General features: G+C 39.7%; 1 protein-coding gene across 16 annotated transcripts in view; it reads left to right on the top strand.

The window, feature by feature from the left end:
• LOC114138950 (protocadherin gamma-C5-like) overlaps positions 1-18,968 on the top strand; it is a 238,954-nt gene that overhangs the window by 79,245 nt on the left and 140,741 nt on the right. Inside the window, exons 1-2 of one of the 16 annotated variants that reach the window (XM_028008489.1) lie at positions 880-2,713; positions 7,052-7,783. The exons of 11 other annotated variants lie outside the window; for them this stretch is intronic. In XM_028008489.1, the coding sequence (XP_027864290.1) occupies positions 1,034-2,713; positions 7,052-7,783 (2,412 nt within the window). In that variant the 5' untranslated portion in view covers positions 880-1,033. Of the gene's footprint in view, positions 1-879; positions 3,446-5,209; positions 7,784-8,747; positions 11,344-12,332; positions 14,867-18,968 lie in introns of those variants that run through there. 4 more of the 16 variants (XM_028008488.1, XM_028008482.1, XM_028008473.1 and 1 more) reach the window with 4 other exon arrangements.

The following is an 18,968-nucleotide window of genomic DNA, read 5'->3' as shown; positions in this document are numbered from 1 at the left end:
CCACTTGAATATTTATTATCCAAGTTTCCACTAGCTAGTCTATATCTGAGTTATGCACCATAATGAAACATACAGTATATGATTCTGTTTTTAACATATTTTCAAGAAAACTATTAAAAGGTTCAAGGCAAATGTGTGACCTTTAAAAATTTAACTAAAAATACACCTCCAGAGACTGGGAAGAATTGTGCTGTTTAAATTATTGCACAATGATTTATGCATGTGAAAGAGTGTTGTGCAATGTAGATGTTGATTCTGCTGTTCAAATGTAGGTCACTGCACTCATCAAGGAGAGTACATGGGGGTGGGGGGAGAGTATAAATCTACTTATTTATATATGCTCCTACTTTTCTTTATATGTTACTCTTCCCAGCCAATTGTCTTAGTACGTTCAGTCTTTTCAATCTATTATTTTTTTTCCTCATTAAATGGTTGTTTCAGTTACTCTCCTTTTTTGTGTGATTTGTTTTTACAATTTAAAGAGAAGGTTTAGTGGTTGCTGTCTTTTATTCTTCTACTCAGCCTGGCATTTTTGATGTGTATTTAAAATTGGTGTAATTTATATTGTGACAAGTTTGATAAAGAGTGTTACAAACACAGATAATTAAAAAATAGTCCAGGAATAATTTTTCAGATATTTTACATCATCCCCTTTTCCACATTTTCCTTCATTTTAAACAGTTTTATTGATGTCCTGTAACACGGAGGGTTAGAAAAGAGGGATGTATGAGGTCTGGATGAACTGAACATCAGAAACAGTGGAATAGTTTTGCACACACAGAGATTACGTCGTTCTGTTCTATGACTTTAGATGGTGCTGTTGCCTAAGCACACTGCTGGTGTGTTTAATGAATCTGTCTCCACCCGTCTCAGACAGAAAACAAGACAAGGATTGGATTTCTACTCACTCCATTTGGATTGAGTTGTGGCTTTGCTTGATTCTGAAGACTTTATGTAAAACATAAAAAAAACGAAGGCATATTTTTTTCATCACTGTATGGATAACTGAATTGTTAATATTCCTTGAGACGAAATGGGTAATCTGAAGCACAGAGGCCCTGCGCTCTTTTGGAAAATCTCCATTTTGCTTTTCTGCCTCCATGCTGCGGTCAGCGGGCAAATTCGCTATTCTATACCAGAGGAAATGAGGAAAGGACTGTTTGTTGGAGACGTTGCAAAGGACCTAGGATTGGACATTAGAAGGTTGGTGTCCGGTCGGGCTCGACTTGTAATAGATGATGAGCATCAATATGTCACGCTAAACCAGAACAAAGGACACATCGTGGTCAATGAAAGGATTGATAGAGAAATCCTTTGCGCAAAAAAGTCGCCCTGCAGCTTTACTCTAGAAATTGTCCTGGAAGATCCACTCGAGTTGTTTGCTATTACAATTGAGATACAAGACGTGAACGATCACGCTCCCGTTTTCCCGAAAAATGAAATTAATTTAGAAATTAGTGAGTCGACGTCCGCTGGCACGGTTTTTCTGCTTGATAGCGCAGTTGATCCCGACGTGGGAATAAACTCACTGCAGACATATTCGTTAAAAGGAAATGAACACTTTGTTCTTAAGCAACATACTAGAGCTGACGGTAGTAAATATCCTGAAATGATGCTTCAAAGTAATCTGGACCGTGAAAAACAAAGCGAGCACGCGCTGATTTTAACAGCGGTTGACGGCGGAGAGCCGCAAAAATCAGGAACCGTAAAGATTAACGTGTCTGTTTTAGATGCAAACGACAACGCGCCAATTTTCATGCAGTCGTCATATAAGGCAACTGTTTTGGAAAATGTTTCACCAGGTGCGGTTATAGCGAAAGTCAGTGCGGAAGATGCGGATCAAGGTTACAATGGCAACATCGCATATTCTTTCACCCACCAAAAAGATGATTCCTCTTGTCCTTTTGAGATCAATCCAGTCAGTGGAGAGGTTAAACTAACTGGTGAACTAGATTTTGAAATGTATCCAAGTTATGAAATAAATATTCAAGCTAAAGATCCGTGGGGGTTAGCAGGTGCCAGCAAGTTAATGATTGAGGTAGCAGATGTAAACGACAACAGCCCCGTCATCACAATGACCTCATATTCAGGGAAGATTTCTGAAGATTCTCCCTATGGTACGGTGGTGGCTTTGATTAGTGTCCAAGATAAGGATTCGGGGAGAAACGGTCAGGTGCACTTAACTATAGAAGAAAATTTACCATTTAAAATTAAATCGTCTCTAAGGAACTATTATACGCTGGCGACGGAAAAAATCCTCGACCGGGAGAGACACTCGAAATACAACATTACTCTCACTGCCACTGATGAAGGCGTTCCTGCCTTATCAAGCACGAAGGTTTTAAGTCTAGAAGTCACTGATGTTAATGACAATGCTCCAGCATTTATCAAGGATAATTATATCACTCAGGTTATGGAAAATAACCCTCCTGGTGTTTCCTTGCTGCAGGTCCACGCAGAGGACCCAGACCTTGGTCAGAACGCACGTATTTCGTATTATCTTACCGACAGCGAAATTAATGGAAATCCAGCGTCTGCGTATTTCTCAGTTAATACAGAAAGTGGAGACATCCAGTCGTTGCGTTCATTTGATTATGAACAGCTCAAAGAATATAAAATACGTGTACAAGCACAGGATGGAGGTTCTCCTTCACTCCGCAGTAACACAACAGTTATAATACGCGTCCAGGATCAGAACGATAATCCGCCTCAGGTTCTGTACCCAGTTCAGACTGGTGGCTCCATGGTGGCTGAAATGGTTCCTCGTTCAGCAGATGTGGGCTACCTGGTGACTAAAGTGGTGGCTGTGGATGTGGACTCTGGACAGAATGCCTGGCTCTCCTATAAACTACAGAAAGCCACAGACAGAGCGCTGTTTGAAGTGGGCTTACAGAATGGAGAAATAAGAACTATCCGTCAGGTGACTGATAAAGATGCTGTGAAACAAAGACTGACTGTCATAGTGGAGGACAACGGGCAGCCCTCTCGTTCAGCTACAGTCATTGTTAACGTGGCGGTGGCGGACAGCTTCCCTGAAGTGTTGTCGGAGTTCAGTGACTTTCCACACGATAAGGAATACAATGACAACCTGACTTTTTACTTAGTGTTGGCTCTGGCTGTGGTTTCCTTCCTCTTCATCACGTGTTTAGTGGTTATTATATCAGTGAAGATCTACAGATGGAGACAGTCTCGCATCCTGTATCACTCCAGCTTCCCTGTGATTCCATATTATCCACCTCGTTACTCAGACACTATGGGAACAGGAACTCTGCCACACAATTACAATTACGAAGTCTGCAGGACGACTGACTCCAGAAAGAGTGAAATTAAGTTCGGACAAGCAAACAGTCAAAACGTTTTGCTAATGGACCCCAGTTCTTTTGGGACGATACAGCGGATACAGAGTGAGAAGAGCATCCTGGATGAAACTGACTCTCCAGTAGAGGTTAGCTAAGTTCCCTTTTTTCATACATATATTTGTCGTTTTGTTGTAAACATTTGTAACATTTTTTTTGAAAGAATACACACCGAGGTCACACCAATATATTCAAGAAATTGCAGCATCTCTTTCTTATAAAAAATAACATCAACAAAATAACCGGTTTTCAGCTTTTAAACAATGAGTGTCTGCAGAATGGTGCAGAGACTCGGTGCGTTTTGATAATGTCCTTTAAGCTGGTTCTAGATCACCTTTTAAATGCGTTTTACTATGTCAATTGAGAAGCAGAAATTAATAAACTTTTCCAATAACGTTCAAATTTATTGAACATTAGTGTTAATTATATTAAGGGTTTGTTTGAGTGTAATATGAAGATAAAACATGTCAATAACTTTTTCTTAACTCACTAGCTCATATAATGGGGTCTATGCGACTGACCACGGACTGCAGCTAATTCGCTCTCCATGGTGCTGAACTGACTGTAGTTTTTCTCTTCAGATTAATTAAGAAAGATGTTATGTAAAACGAGATTTGACATTAAATTTAAAACGCTTTATAATTCACTGTATTACTAAATACTGAAGAACAATTTTACATTGTGTGCAATAATAGATAGGTAGCTTGTAAAGGACAGCATTCTAGTTCATAATATGCTTTCATGACTCAAGTAGTATGTCCCATATTAATTGTGTTTTATAAAACAGTATTTAGACAAAGGTGGATGTATGTTACATTGATAATGTAATAAATAACCCGAATTTCCATACTCATTATTTAATTTAATTTAAAAGCTGCTAATCATTTCAACTATAATGTGATATTTAAGGTGTTTTTAATTCAATGCGTTTTATCATTACGTTATTTTAGGGTGATTTTTATAAAGAGAAAAGTTTCAGGCATATTGAGTTAAAGTTTTTGCTTCCACTGGAATGAGGTGTGTTTTCGATAGAGATACTTAAGATGAAGCTTTTACTTTAGTTTGGATGCAGATTCAGCTAATATATCTTTCCTTTTGATTGTTAATTATATCTCACTATGGATATTTAATATTCCAGTGTTTCAAAATAATCATTGTTTAAATGTCATTCTATGTATTTTTTTATTTGTTTCTCTTTTAAAGTAAATATTTTACTTAAGATTAGTTAATTTATTAGACCATATATAACATGACAATTTAAATCTTAAACTTGAAATTGCTATGAAATGTTCCAAATTGAAATTTGGGCAATTACGCTCATTCTGTAGATTTATGTTTGTTAATTGAATTCAGGTTGCTTTGCCCAGCTCAGTATATCATTAATAAATTAATAATATTGTCTTTTACTTGCATGTTTCTCATATATTCACCCTGTAACTATAGAAGTCCTAAATATTTACATCAATACTTTTATTATCATTTATTTATTATTGGAGCCTTGCAACGGAATTTCTTTCAATTTGTATGTTTTTAAACGTACAATTGCGTGACAATAAACTCTCTCTGTGTCTATATATGTATTTATTTAGATACATGAATGCTTCACTTAGTGATTTTGAGACAGGACGACTTTAAAAGAAAATAGTTTGTTGTTGTTTTTTTCGAACACGATAGTAGGATACAATCATGCACGAGAACAAGAGTTCTTTTGAAAGTTGCGCTAGACACTTTTACCCAACACTAAGCAGAGTTTAAGTTAGGAGTTCTTCATTTTCTCCTCTAAGTGACGCTGTTGTCTGGTGAATGCGGGAGACTTTTGGAGCATATTAAGGCAGAGCTGGTTTATTCCTTCGTCATTGCATTTTACATCAGCAGACTATAGACGTTGATCCACAACACGACTTTATATTTGACTACCGAAATAATTTCAAAGAAAATGTGCCCGTCGCTGAGCTAAACCGTTTTTTGATTGTCGCTGCGTTTGCTCGAAGACTAGTTTTTACATGGAGTTCAAAGACCTGCAACGACAAGGTGGCGTAAGATGGCGATTGAGGCTTCTGTGCGTTTTTCTGCTGTCCTTTCTTCATCCGGCAAATGCGCAGGTCCGGTACTCGATCCCAGAGGAGCTAAAAATTGGTTCTCTTGTTGGCAACGTAGCGCAGGACCTTGGTTTGGATCTGACGAGGCTCCGTTCGGGTCGGGCCCGCATAGTGACCGGAGAAAATATCCAGTACACCGAGCTGAAAGCAGACAAAGGGACTTTAATCGTGAATGAGAGAATCGACCGAGAGCAGCTCTGTGGAGATGCCACACCGTGCAGCTTTACTTTTGAGATTTTATTGGAAAATCCAATGGAGCTGCACCCTGTAACCATAGAAGTCCTGGACGTGAACGACAACGCTCCCACCTTCCAGACCAATCACTTGGAATTTGAAATTAGCGAATCCGCAGCACTAGGCTCCCGTTTTGGTTTAGAGAGCGCGGATGACAAAGATGTTGGTCAGAACGGCCTGCAGAACTACATTTTAACTCCAAACGATAATTTCGTTTTGAAGCAGCATGTTAATCCGGATGGAAGTAAATATGCCGAAATGGTGCTTCAGAAATCTTTAGATAGAGAGGAAAAGCCACACCTTTCTCTGAAATTGCTTGCTGTGGATGGCGGAACCCCCCAGAAATCTGGTACAGTATTAATATATATTAAAATTCTAGATGTTAATGATAATGCACCAGTGTTTAATCAAACAATATATAAAGCCGCGGTGACCGAAAATGCCCCAAAAGGCACTCATGTTATCACTGTCAATGCAAGCGATATAGACAGCGGTTTAAATGCTCAAATAACGTATCATTTTTCAAAATCAAAAGCAGGGAAAACTGATCTATTTGATATAGATGAAACCACGGGAAAAATATATGTGACTAAAGAAATTGACTTTGAGAAAGACAAAAAAATTGAGTTCAGAGTCGAAGCAAAAGATCAGGGAGGACTTACAGACTCAAGCAAAGTTGAAATTGAGGTTCTCGATGTGAACGATAATGCTCCAGTCATTACCGTGATGTCTTTTAACAGCCCAGTCTCAGAAAACTCGCCTATTGGTAAAACAATTGGTATCATTAATGTTAAAGACCTCGATTCAGGAGAAAACGGACAAATGAGATGCAGGATTGAAGGGAATGTTCCTTTTAAAATAAAATCCAATGTGAGAAATTATTACGCCTTAACAATTGATGCTGAATTAGATCGAGAATCTGTTTCAGAATACAACATAACTCTTGTTTGCTCAGATCAAGGATCTCCTATTCTTTCAAGCAAAAAATTGTTTAATCTCCAGATCTCGGATATCAATGACAATGCCCCTGTGTTTTTAAAAAACATGTTCAGTGCTGAAGTTAAAGAAAATAATTCTCCTGGCGTCTCCATATTAACTCTGTGTGCTAAAGATTCCGATGAAAACCAAAATGCTAGGGTTTCCTACATTTTAGAAGAGAAACAGATTGGTGGGTCCCCGATTTCTGAATATATTTCAGTAAATTCAGAAAGTGGTGTCGTTCATGCCATTAAATCGTTTGATTATGAACAGATCAAAGAATTTGTGTTGGTAACCAGAGCGCAGGATGGAGGCTCTCCTCCTCTCAGCAGCAACGTGACTGTAAAAATCTTGATCCAGGATCAGAATGATAATCCACCCCAGGTTCTGTATCCAGTCCAGACTGGTGGCTCCATGGTGGCTGAAATGGTTCCTCGTTCAGCAGATGTGGGCTACCTGGTGACTAAAGTGGTGGCTGTGGATGTGGACTCTGGACAGAATGCCTGGCTCTCCTATAAACTACAGAAAGCCACAGACAGAGCGCTGTTTGAAGTGGGCTTACAGAATGGAGAAATAAGAACTATCCGTCAGGTGACTGATAAAGATGCTGTGAAACAAAGACTGACTGTCATAGTGGAGGACAACGGGCAGCCCTCTCGTTCAGCTACAGTCATTGTTAACGTGGCTGTGGCGGACAGCTTCCCTGAAGTGTTGTCGGAGTTCAGTGACTTTCCACATGATAAGGAATACAATGACAACCTGACTTTTTACTTAGTATTGGCTCTGGCTGTGGTTTCCTTCCTCTTCATCACGTGTTTAGTGGTGATTATATCAGTGAAGATCTACAGATGGAGACAGTCTCGCATCCTGTATCACTCCAGCCTCCCTGTGATTCCATATTATCCACCTCGTTACTCAGACACTATGGGAACAGGAACTCTGCCACACGTGTACAATTACGAGGTGTGCAGGACGACTGACTCCAGAAAGAGTGACTGTAAGCTCGGCAGAGCTGGTAGTCAGAACGTGTTGATAATGGATCCCAGTTCTACAGGAACAATGCAACGGATACAAAGTGAGAAGAGCATCCTGGATGAACTCGACTCTCCTCTAGAGGTTAGTTCAGGCATTCTGCCTTTCCTCTTTGCTATAAGTTATCTGTCATTTTACAAAACATTTGAAAAGAAGAGTTAAAATACTTCTGAAAATAATAGTTCTCTACATTAGATGACTTTGCCGCTACACAACGTAAAATGGACAAAAATATATAGGGGATAAAAATTTGAGGTGCTGTCAACTCATTTATGTGTTTAGTCCTGAAAATTCTCCCTCAGGGGCGTAAATATACTCTCTGATTTTTATGCAGACACCTTCTAGGCGCTAACGTGCACAGATTTGAAGACATCATTGCAGTTTTATTTTCACGAAATGGTGGAATTTCTGAGAGAAAAGAAAGGCCACAATTATTTTCAGCATTAATATAAAATATAAAAATCTTAATTGGAATTCTGAAAACATCCACAAGCCCATGTTGCCGAAAATGTGCTGGCCTGATGTGGTCGCGTCTGGATGTGTTGGTTAAAAGAGAACAGGCATCAGTTATCATACGTTATAAATCATCACGTGGTCACCTTTTTAATTCCCCAAAAATAATGGTCAAAGCAAGACTACATGTCATCGCTATATCACTTTCTGGCGCTATCAGGAAGTAATTTCCGCTTTGATTACATGCTTCTAAGTTTTCTGTCTTGATGTTAGCAATTGGTCTTTGGTTGTACATTCATTCATTTTACTCTAGCTTCATTATTTTTATCTGTTTTATCTCCCTCTTCTATTTAAATTCAACATTAAATCCTACACTGAGGGATTTATATATATATATATATATATATATATATATATATATATATATATATATATATGACAGATTCTTGAAGAGTATTACAGTCTTTAGCCCTCGTTTGACTTTTTTTTTCTTACTCTAAGCGACGCTGTTGGTCTGTAAAAGATTTTCTGTGCATCTCGTCACTAAGGCTGTCCTCATGCAGAAAGTGCAGAGGAGGCGCTTCGTTTTACTTGGTTACAAATTCAAGGCAGTAGCTCTACTGCACTGACAAAAGAAGACTTGGAAAATCGAAATATTTTGGAGAAAAACATCAAATAGCATTTTAAACCGCGACAGAGTAAAGAATCATTTGGACAGTTATCGCTTATACCTTTAAATGACGGGGAATATAAAATGCGTGTCCTTCGCATGGATGAAATGGCGACTATTTTCCGGGACCCAACGGCAAATGGGGCTGCTTGTTTTTCTGCTTTATTTCATTCACATGGTAGATGGACAGATTCGCTATTCTGTTCCAGAGGAACTGAAGAAGGGCTCCGTCATCGGTAATGTGGCGCAAGATCTCGGCTTGGATGTAAAACGGCTCCGAACGGGACGCGCCCGTATTGTGACCGGAGAAAACGTTCACTACACCGAGCTGAATGCAGACAAAGGGATCCTCCTTGTGAACGACAGAATAGACCGAGAACAGCTTTGTGGAGATGTTACGCCTTGCAGCTTCAGCTTTGAGATGATTTTGGAAAACCCGATGGAACTGCACAGAATCACTGTGGAGGTTTTGGATATAAATGATCATGCTCCCGTCTTTCCAAGCAAAGATAAACCAATCAGGTTTGAAGTCAGCGAATCAGCTGCTGTCGGGGTGCAGTTTCCGCTGCAGACCGCAGAGGATTTAGATGTAGGCCAAAACGCGTTGAAAGATTATGTTTTATCACCGAACGACAATTTTATACTGAAGCAACATGTAAATACAGACGGAAGTAAAAATGTTGAAATGGTGCTGCAGAAGGCTTTAGACAGAGAACAACGTCCCGATCTGCATTTGAAACTAATCGCAGTTGATGGAGGGACTCCGCAGAGATCTGGATCAGTGAATATAGATGTGACCGTGTTAGATGCCAATGACAATATTCCAGTATTTAATCAGTCGGTTTATAAAGCGACTGTGGTAGAAAACACTGTTAAAGGTACAAGTGTTATTGCCGTGGACGCAACAGACGCTGACAGCGGATCAAATGGGCTCATTTCTTTTAGTTTGTCTAAAATGAAAGGGAGTGCCGCGGCTGTTTTTAGCATCGATAATATCACGGGCACAGTTTATGTTTTTGGCGAAATAGATTTTGAGAAACAGAGGAGATATGAGGTGCGAGTTGAGGCAAAAGATCAGGGTGGCTTGATCGGCACAAGTAAAGTTATAGTTGATGTAGTTGACATTAATGACAATGCCCCAGTAATAAGTGTGATGTCTTTTTCCAGTCCAATAGTGGAGAATGCACCTACTGGTACAACAGTCGCTATTTTAAACATTAAAGATGCTGACTCTGACAAAAATGGTCAAATTAAATGTTCTGTAGTTGGAAAACTTCCTTTTAGAATTGAATCATCTCTAACAAACTACTACAATTTGGTCTTAGATCAAGATTTAGATAGGGAATCTGTCCCAGAGTATAACATAACAGTAACTGCTACTGATTTCGGTTATCCTCCTCTGTCATCGTCAACAGATTTGCGCCTTACAATATCGGATGTCAACGACAACGCTCCGTTGTTTGACAAAAGTAGCTATTCTGCATACGTAATGGAAAACAATCCAATTGGCTATTCAATATTTTCTGTCAGTGCGCGGGACTCGGACTGGAACCAAAACTCCAGAATCTCATATATTTTAGAAGACACACAAGTTGGTGGAAATCCAGTCTCTGTTTACGTGTCTTTAAACGTTGAAACCGGAGTTCTAAGCGCGGTTCGGTCATTTGATTACGAGCAAATAAAAGAGTTTCAGCTTGTGGTCAAAGCACAAGATGGAGGCTCTCCTCCACTGAGCAGCAACGTGACTGTGAAAATCCTGATTCAGGATCAGAACGATAATCCACCTCAGGTTCTGTATCCAGTTCAGACTGGTGGCTCCATGGTGGCTGAAATGGTTCCTCGTTCAGCAGATGTGGGCTACCTGGTGACTAAAGTGGTGGCTGTGGATGTGGACTCTGGACAGAATGCCTGGCTCTCCTATAAACTACAGAAAGCCACAGACAGAGCGCTGTTTGAAGTGGGCTTACAGAATGGAGAAATAAGAACTATCCGTCAGGTGACTGATAAAGATGCTGTGAAACAAAGACTGACTGTCATAGTGGAGGACAACGGGCAGCCCTCTCGTTCAGCTACAGTCATTGTTAACGTGGCGGTGGCGGACAGCTTCCCTGAAGTGTTGTCGGAGTTCAGTGACTTTCCACATGATAAGGAATATAATGACAACCTGACTTTTTACTTAGTGTTGGCTCTGGCTGTGGTTTCCTTCCTCTTCATCACGTGCTTAGTGGTGATTATATCAGTGAAGATCTACAGATGGAGACAGTCTCGCATCCTGTATCACTCCAGCCTCCCTGTGATTCCATATTATCCACCTCGTTACTCAGACACTATGGGAACAGGAACTCTGCCACATGTGTACAATTACGAGGTGTGCAGGACGACTGACTCCAGAAAAAGTGACATTAAGTTCGGCAGAGCTGGTAGTCAGAACGTGTTGATAATGGATCCCAGTTCTACAGGGACGATGCAACGGATTCAGAGTGAGAAGAACATCCTGGATGAACCCGACTCCCCTTTAGAGGTGAGTTAGAACGTGAATCTTCTCTTTCTGCTGCTACTATATAATACAGCGTCATTGTTTTTGAAGGGTAGCGTCATTTCTAGCACCACGGACAGCTACTAAATCGGAATCCCTCAAATACTTTGCATTCACTTTTCTGCTTCGAGAAAGTGAATTGCATTATAGACTTAAGTATTTATTTTGTTGTCAGTCTATATCTAAGGTAAGTGATTTTAATTTGAAATGATGAATGAATAGAGTTTTTCAGCAGTTCTTTGCGTAAGTTGGTCATATTTCAGGCTTGACTTTATAACTGCTGGTAGTTGTGAGGAATAAAGCCCTGTGAACATTTCTTGACTTTAAGCTGCAGAAGTTTAATGTCTCTGCTGTGGTTTTTGTGTGATACTTCAGACATTCCATGATCTTTAAATACTATTGATTAGACAGAGAGGGCGCAAAAGAGAGAAAAAGAGGTCTATTGTTTTTTTGTTTTTTTTGTATTTTAGCTAAATAAAAACATTAGAGAAGTAAAACTGTAGGCTCCCTCTTCATGCAATCGCTGTGTCTGAAGACGCTAATTGAAAACATGTAAGACTCAGATCAGAAAAGGGATACTGACGTTTGCTTTACCGAAAATGTTAATCGTACTGTTAATATAAATGCTCCACTATGGAATCTGATTTGTTTCCTATAAGACAGAGGCTTTCATTTTACGCTACTAACGGACTGATTTGAGTAAAAACATGCTTTTGATTATATTTTGATGACCGGTTATAATATCAAAGAGTGAACGTATCTCATTCCTTTCTCATTGCAAACCTCCATTTGTATCACATAGTTTGTACTCTAAGGGACGCTGTTGATCAACATAACACACGACGTTGCATTTCCAGACATCTCCTCCCTTCATTGTGTGGCCTATGGAGAGAGGAGACGCTTTACTTCATCGGAGCTGTTGTGAGGGAAAAAAGACATTGCTACATACGAAGGAAAATTAGGAAGGATTATGTTTACTTAAAGTGGTATAATATTTTTTCTGGGAAGAGTGGTATTTTTAATTAATAGAAAACATATAATTCCTTTTTTTTTTCTTTTTTTTCTAACCATGGTTCGTATAATACCGCTCAGAAACGGATGGATAAAATGGCGTTATTGCGTCGGACAGAATTTTTTCAATTTTATTTTTCTTTGTTATATTTGTCATTTTGTGACTGGACACATCAGATATTCGATCCCAGAAGAGATGAAAAAAGGCTCACCGATCGGTAATATTGCACAGGACCTTAGTTTGGATCTGAAAAGGCTCCGTTCTGGTCGGGCCCGCATTGTCAGCGGAGAGAGCATCCAGTACGCGGAGCTGAAGCCAGACAAAGGGATTTTAGCAGTAAAGGAGAGAATCGACCGGGAGCAGCTTTGTGGTGACACAACGCCGTGTAGTTTCACTTTTGAAATGATTTTAGAGAATCCTATGGAGCTGCATCAGATTACGGTAGAGATTACAGATATAAACGATAACTCTCCGACGTTCAAAAGAGATAGCATGCATTTTGAAATAAGCGAAACTGCTGCCACCGGTGCTCGTTTCTCTTTGATAAGCGCAGAAGACCTGGATGTTGGTATGAACGGACTAAGAGATTATTTCTTGAGCGAGAACGATAATTTCATTCTTAAGCAACATTCAAACGCAGAGGGAAAGAAATACGCAGAGATGGTTCTCCAGAAAGGATTAGACAGAGAAGCAAACCCAAATCTGTCGCTGAAACTGATCGCTGTGGACGGAGGAACACCTCAGAGATCTGGCACCGTAAATATTAATATTGCTGTTCTTGATGTTAACGATAATGCGCCTGTTTTCAATCAGTCTGTGTATAAAGCTGTGGTGACGGAAATGTCTCCTAAAGACACTTACGTCACCACTGTTAATGCTAGCGACGCAGATTTTGGTTCAAACGCAATTGTGACATATTATTTTTCAGACCTCGACAGTGCTCTTGGTGATTTATTTTCGGTTGATGAAAAAACAGGAGTAATTTCCGTAAAAGGTGATATAGATTATGAAAAGGACAAAAAGTATGAACTTAGAATTGATGCGAAGGATCAAGGGGGGTTGACAGACTCCAGTAAAGTGATAATTGAAATAGCAGATATAAATGACAACGCCCCTGCATTGAGCGTGACGTCATTCACCAGTCACATATCAGAGGATTCTCCTCCTGGAACAACAATTGGCATAATAAATGTGAAAGACCTGGATTCAGGTGATAACGGACAGGTGAGCTGTAGAATTGAAGGGACAGCTCCTTTTAAGATCAAGTCTAATCTTAGAAACTATTACACCTTAACAACAGATTCAGTCTTAGACCGTGAGACCGTATCAGAATATAATATCACTGTTGTTGCAACAGATAACGGAACACCTCCACTTTCGGCTAAAAGAATATTTAATATTAAAGTGTCTGATGTGAATGACAACGCTCCATTGTTTTCAAAGAGTGTTTACAACGCATTTATTACAGAGAATAACTCTCCAGGTGTTTCTGTCCTCACTCTGAAAGCCAACGATCCTGATGAGAGTCAGAATGCTCGCATTTCCTATATTTTAGAAGGCAAAAATATTGCCGGATCGTCAGTTTCTGAATATGTTTCTGTGAATGTAGAAACTGGAGTCGTACTGGCGGCGCGTTCATTTGACTATGAACAACTTAAAGAGCTTGTTTTCGTCGTTAAAGCACAAGATGGAGGCTCTCCTCCTCTCAGCAGCAATGTGACTGTGAAACTGATCATCCAGGACCAGAACGATAATCCCCCTCAGGTTCTTTATCCAGTCCAGACTGGTGGCTCCATGGTGGCTGAAATGGTTCCTCGTTCAGCGGATGTGGGCTACCTGGTGACTAAAGTGGTGGCTGTGGATGTGGACTCTGGACAGAATGCCTGGCTCTCCTATAAACTACAGAAAGCCACAGACAGAGCGCTGTTTGAAGTGGGCTTACAGAATGGAGAAATAAGAACTATCCGTCAGGTGACTGATAAAGATGCCGTGAAACAAAGACTGACTGTCATAGTGGAGGACAACGGGCAGCCCTCTCGTTCAGCTACAGTCATTGTTAACGTGGCGGTGGCGGACAGCTTCCCTGAAGTGTTGTCGGAGTTCAGTGACTTTCCACACGATAAGGAATACAATGACAACCTGACTTTTTACTTAGTGTTGGCTCTGGCTGTGGTTTCCTTCCTCTTCATCACGTGTTTAGTGGTGATTATATCAGTGAAGATCTACAGATGGAGACAGTCTCGCATCCTGTATCACTCCAGCCTCCCTGTGATTCCATATTATCCACCTCGTTACTCAGACACTTTGGGAACAGGAACTCTGCCACATGTGTATAATTATGAGGTGTGCAGGACGACTGACTCCAGAAAGAGTGACATTAAGTTCGACCGAGGTGGAAGTCAAAACGTGTTGATAATGGATCCCTTTTCTTCTGGGACGATGCAGCGGATACAGAGTGAGAAGAACATACTGGATGAACCCGACTCCCCTTTGGAGGTGAGTTAGAAAGTGAATCTTCTCAAACTTGTGCTTCTATATAATAAAGCGTCATTTTTGTAGAAGGGTAGCGTCTTTTCTAGCACCACGGACAGCTACTAAATCTGAATCCCTCAAATACTTTGCGTTTACTGTCACTGCTTTGACAAAGTGAATTTCAATGTAGGCTTAAGTATTTATTCCCTTGTTAGTCCTTTTTTAGTTAAATGTTTTGAATTTGAATTGAGAACTCTATAATTTTCAGCAGTTCTTTTTGTAGGTTAGTCATATTTGAGGCTTTTCTGTTTAATTGCTGGTATGTGTAAGGAATAAAGCCCTGTGAAAAATGTTTAACTTTATGCAGTAGATGTTTAATGTTTCTATTATGGCATTTTTGTAATAGTTTACACAGCCCGTGATCTCTAAAAATTTAATTTCACATCAACCAGCTACTTATTATTCAAGTAATTACTATAACCTTCAGTAATTTGTTCAGTTAATATTATGTCCTGTAAGAAGATACACAGACAGAGAGAGAGATTCTCTGAGATTGATTTTTTTTTTTTTTTTTTGCTTTGTTTTGGGTTTTTTTTGCCGTTAGAGTTGAATAAAGATGTTAACGTTAAGTACAACTTCTAATGCAATCAGAATATGCGAAGACGCTAATTGACAATGTGAAAAGCTCGTATTTGAGAAAGAAAGTTGTCTTTTTCCGAAAATGTTAATCCTAATATGAAATGCTTCACTGGAACTCTTATTTGTTTCATATAAGACAGAGGTTTTCATTTGACACTAGGGAATTGATTTCAGGAAAAACATTATTTTCATTATATTTTGATGACCGGTTATAATATCAAAGAGTGAACGTATCTCATTTCTTTCTCATTGCAAACCTCCATTTGTATCACATGGTTTGTACTCTAAGGGACGCTGTTGATCAACATAACACACGGAGTTGCATTTCCAGACATCTCCTCCCTTCATTGTGTGGCCTATGGAGAGAGGAGCCGCTTTACTTCATCGGAGCTGTTGTGAGGGAAAAAAGACATTTCTAGTTAGACATACGAAGGAAATTTAAGGATTACGTTTGCCTGCCGTAACATATATTTTTTTCTGTGAAGAGTAGTATTTGGATTGATAGAAAACATATAATTCTTGTCTATGTTTTTTTTTTCTAACCATGGTTCGTATAATACCGCTCAGAAACGGATGGATAAAATGGCGTTATTGCGTCGGACAGAATTTTTTCAATTTGATTTTTCTTTGTTATATTTGTCATTTTGTGACTGGACACATCAGATATTCGATCCCAGAAGAGATGAAAAAAGGCTCACCGATCGGTAATATTGCACAGGACCTTAGTTTGGATCTGAAAAGGCTCCGTTCTGGTCGGGCCCGCATTGTCAGCGGAGAGAGCATCCAGTACGCGGAGCTGAAGCCAGACAAAGGGATTTTAGCAGTAAAGGAGAGAATCGACCGGGAGCAGCTTTGTGGTGACACAACGCCGTGTAGTTTCACTTTTGAAATGATTTTAGAGAATCCTATGGAGTTGCATCAGATTACGGTAGAGATTACAGATATAAACGATAACTCTCCGACGTTCAAAAGAGATAGCATGCATTTTGAAATAAGCGAAATTGCTGCCACCGGTGCTCGTTTCTCTTTGATAAGCGCAGAAGACCTGGATGTTGGTATGAACGGACTAAGAGATTATTTCTTGAGCGAGAACGATAATTTCATTCTTAAGCAACATTCAAATGCAGAGGGAAAGAAATACGCAGAGATGGTTCTCCAGAAAGGATTAGACAGAGAAGCAAACCCAAATCTGTCGCTGAAACTGATCGCTGTGGACGGAGGAACACCTCAGAGATCTGGCACCGTAAATATTAATATTGCTGTTCTTGATGTTAACGATAATGCGCCTGTTTTCAATCAGTCTGTGTATAAAGCTGTGGTGACGGAAATGTCTCCTAAAGACACTTACGTCACCACTGTTAATGCTAGCGACGCAGATTTTGGTTCAAACGCAATTGTGACATATTATTTTTCAGACCTCGACAGTGCTCTTGGTGATTTATTTTCGGTTGATGAAAAAACAGGAGTAATTTCCGTAAAAGGTGATATAGATTATGAAAAGGACAAAAAGTATGAACTTAGAATTGATGCTAAGGATCAGTGGGGGTTGACAGACTCCAGTAAAGTGATAATTGAAATAGCAGATATAAATGACAACGCCCCTGCATTGAGCGTGACGTCATTCACCAGTCACATATCAGAGGATTCTCCTCCTGGAACAACAATTGGCATAATAAATGTGAAAGACCTGGATTCAGGTGATAACGGACAGGTGAGCTGTAGAATTGAAGGGACAGCTCCTTTTAAGATCAAGTCTAATCTTAGAAACTATTACACCTTAACAACAGATTCAGTCTTAGACCGTGAGACCGTATCAGAATATAATATCACTGTTGTTGCAACGGATAACGGAACACCTCCACTTTCGGCTAAAAGAATATTTAATATTAAAGTGTCTGATGTGAATGACAACGCTCCATTGTTTTCAAAGAGTGTTTACAGCGCATTTATTACAGAGAATAACTCTCCAGGTGTTTCTGTCCTCACTCTGAAAGCCAACGATCCTGATGAGAGTCAGAATGCTCGCATTTCCTATATTTTAGAAGGCAAAAATATTGCCGGATCATCAGTTTCTGAATATGTTTCTGTGAATGTAGAAACTGGAGTCGTACTGGCGGCGCGTTCATTTGACTATGAACAACTTAAAGAGCTAGTTTTTGTCGTTAAAGCACAAGATGGAGGCTCTCCTCCTCTCAGCAGCAATGTGACTGTGAAACTGATCATCCAGGACCAGAACGATAATCCACCTCAGGTTTTGTACCCAGTCCAGACTGGTGGCTCCATAGTGGCTGAAATGGTTCCTCGTTCAGCAGATGTGGGCTACCTGGTGACTAAAGTGGTGGCTGTGGATGTGGACTCTGGACAGAATGCCTGGCTCTCCTATAAACTACAGAAAGCCACAGACAGAGCGCTGTTTGAAGTGGGCTTACAGAATGGAGAAATAAGAACTATCCGTCAGGTGACTGATAAAGATGCTGTGAAACAAAGACTGACTGTCATAGTGGAGGACAACGGGCAGCCCTCTCGTTCAGCTACACTCATTGTTAACGTGGCGGTGGCGGACAGCTTCCCTGAAGTGTTGTCGGAGTTCAGTGAATTTCCACACGATAAGGAATACAATGACAACCTGACTTTTTACTTAGTGTTGGCTCTGGCTGTGGTTTCCTTCCTCTTCATCACGTGTTTAGTGGTTATTATATCAGTGAAGATCTACAGATGGAGACAGTCTCGCATCCTGTATCACTCCAGCCTCCCTGTGATTCCATATTATCCACCTCGTTACTCTGACACTTTGGGAACAGGAACTCTGCCACACGTGTATAATTACGAGGTTTGCAGGACGACTGACTCCAGAAAGAGTTATACTAAGTTCGACCGAGGTGGAAGTCAAAACGTGTTGATAATGGATCCCAGTTCTACAGGAATGATGCAGCGGATACAAAGTGAGAAGAACATATTGGATGAACCTGACTCTCCTTTAGAGGTGAGATTTATAATGTAATATTATTCATAACTTTACTTTGTATTTCACTTCTACTTCCTGTCAATGTAATAACACAAATGCAGTAATAACCTATTTCAGCACCTTGGAGAGAAACTTTAGTTGCTCAACCACTAGTTTGGAATAGAAACCTCTCCAAATGTGTATCGGTCTTTGATTAGTGATACTTGGTTTGCAGGTGTTTTAAGTTATTGATGTTTAAATTATTTTTGATTTTTTTTTTCTCGTTTTATCAACGCTTTTATTCAACTCTTCTATTTAGCGTTTCTATTTTCAATGTGTTTTGGTCGTTTCTCCTTTCTTATTTGAATTATATTGCAGTAGATACATATATGTTCCAACCACTGAACTGGCAAATTTTTAACGGGTATCAAAACTTATATCTTAGATTATTTTAGATGTAATAATATATTTCAAAACGAAATGGATTTATTGCATTTAGATGCCACTGTTTACGTCTCATAGTCGCATCATTTTATATTGGTG

The sequence above is a fragment of the Xiphophorus couchianus genome, chromosome 23, assembly GCF_001444195.1.
Source record: "Xiphophorus couchianus chromosome 23, X_couchianus-1.0, whole genome shotgun sequence".
Classification (NCBI taxonomy): Eukaryota; Metazoa; Chordata; class Actinopteri; order Cyprinodontiformes; family Poeciliidae; genus Xiphophorus; species Xiphophorus couchianus.
Note: the sequence above shows the minus strand (reverse complement) of the source record. Positions and strands in the feature narration are given on the sequence as shown.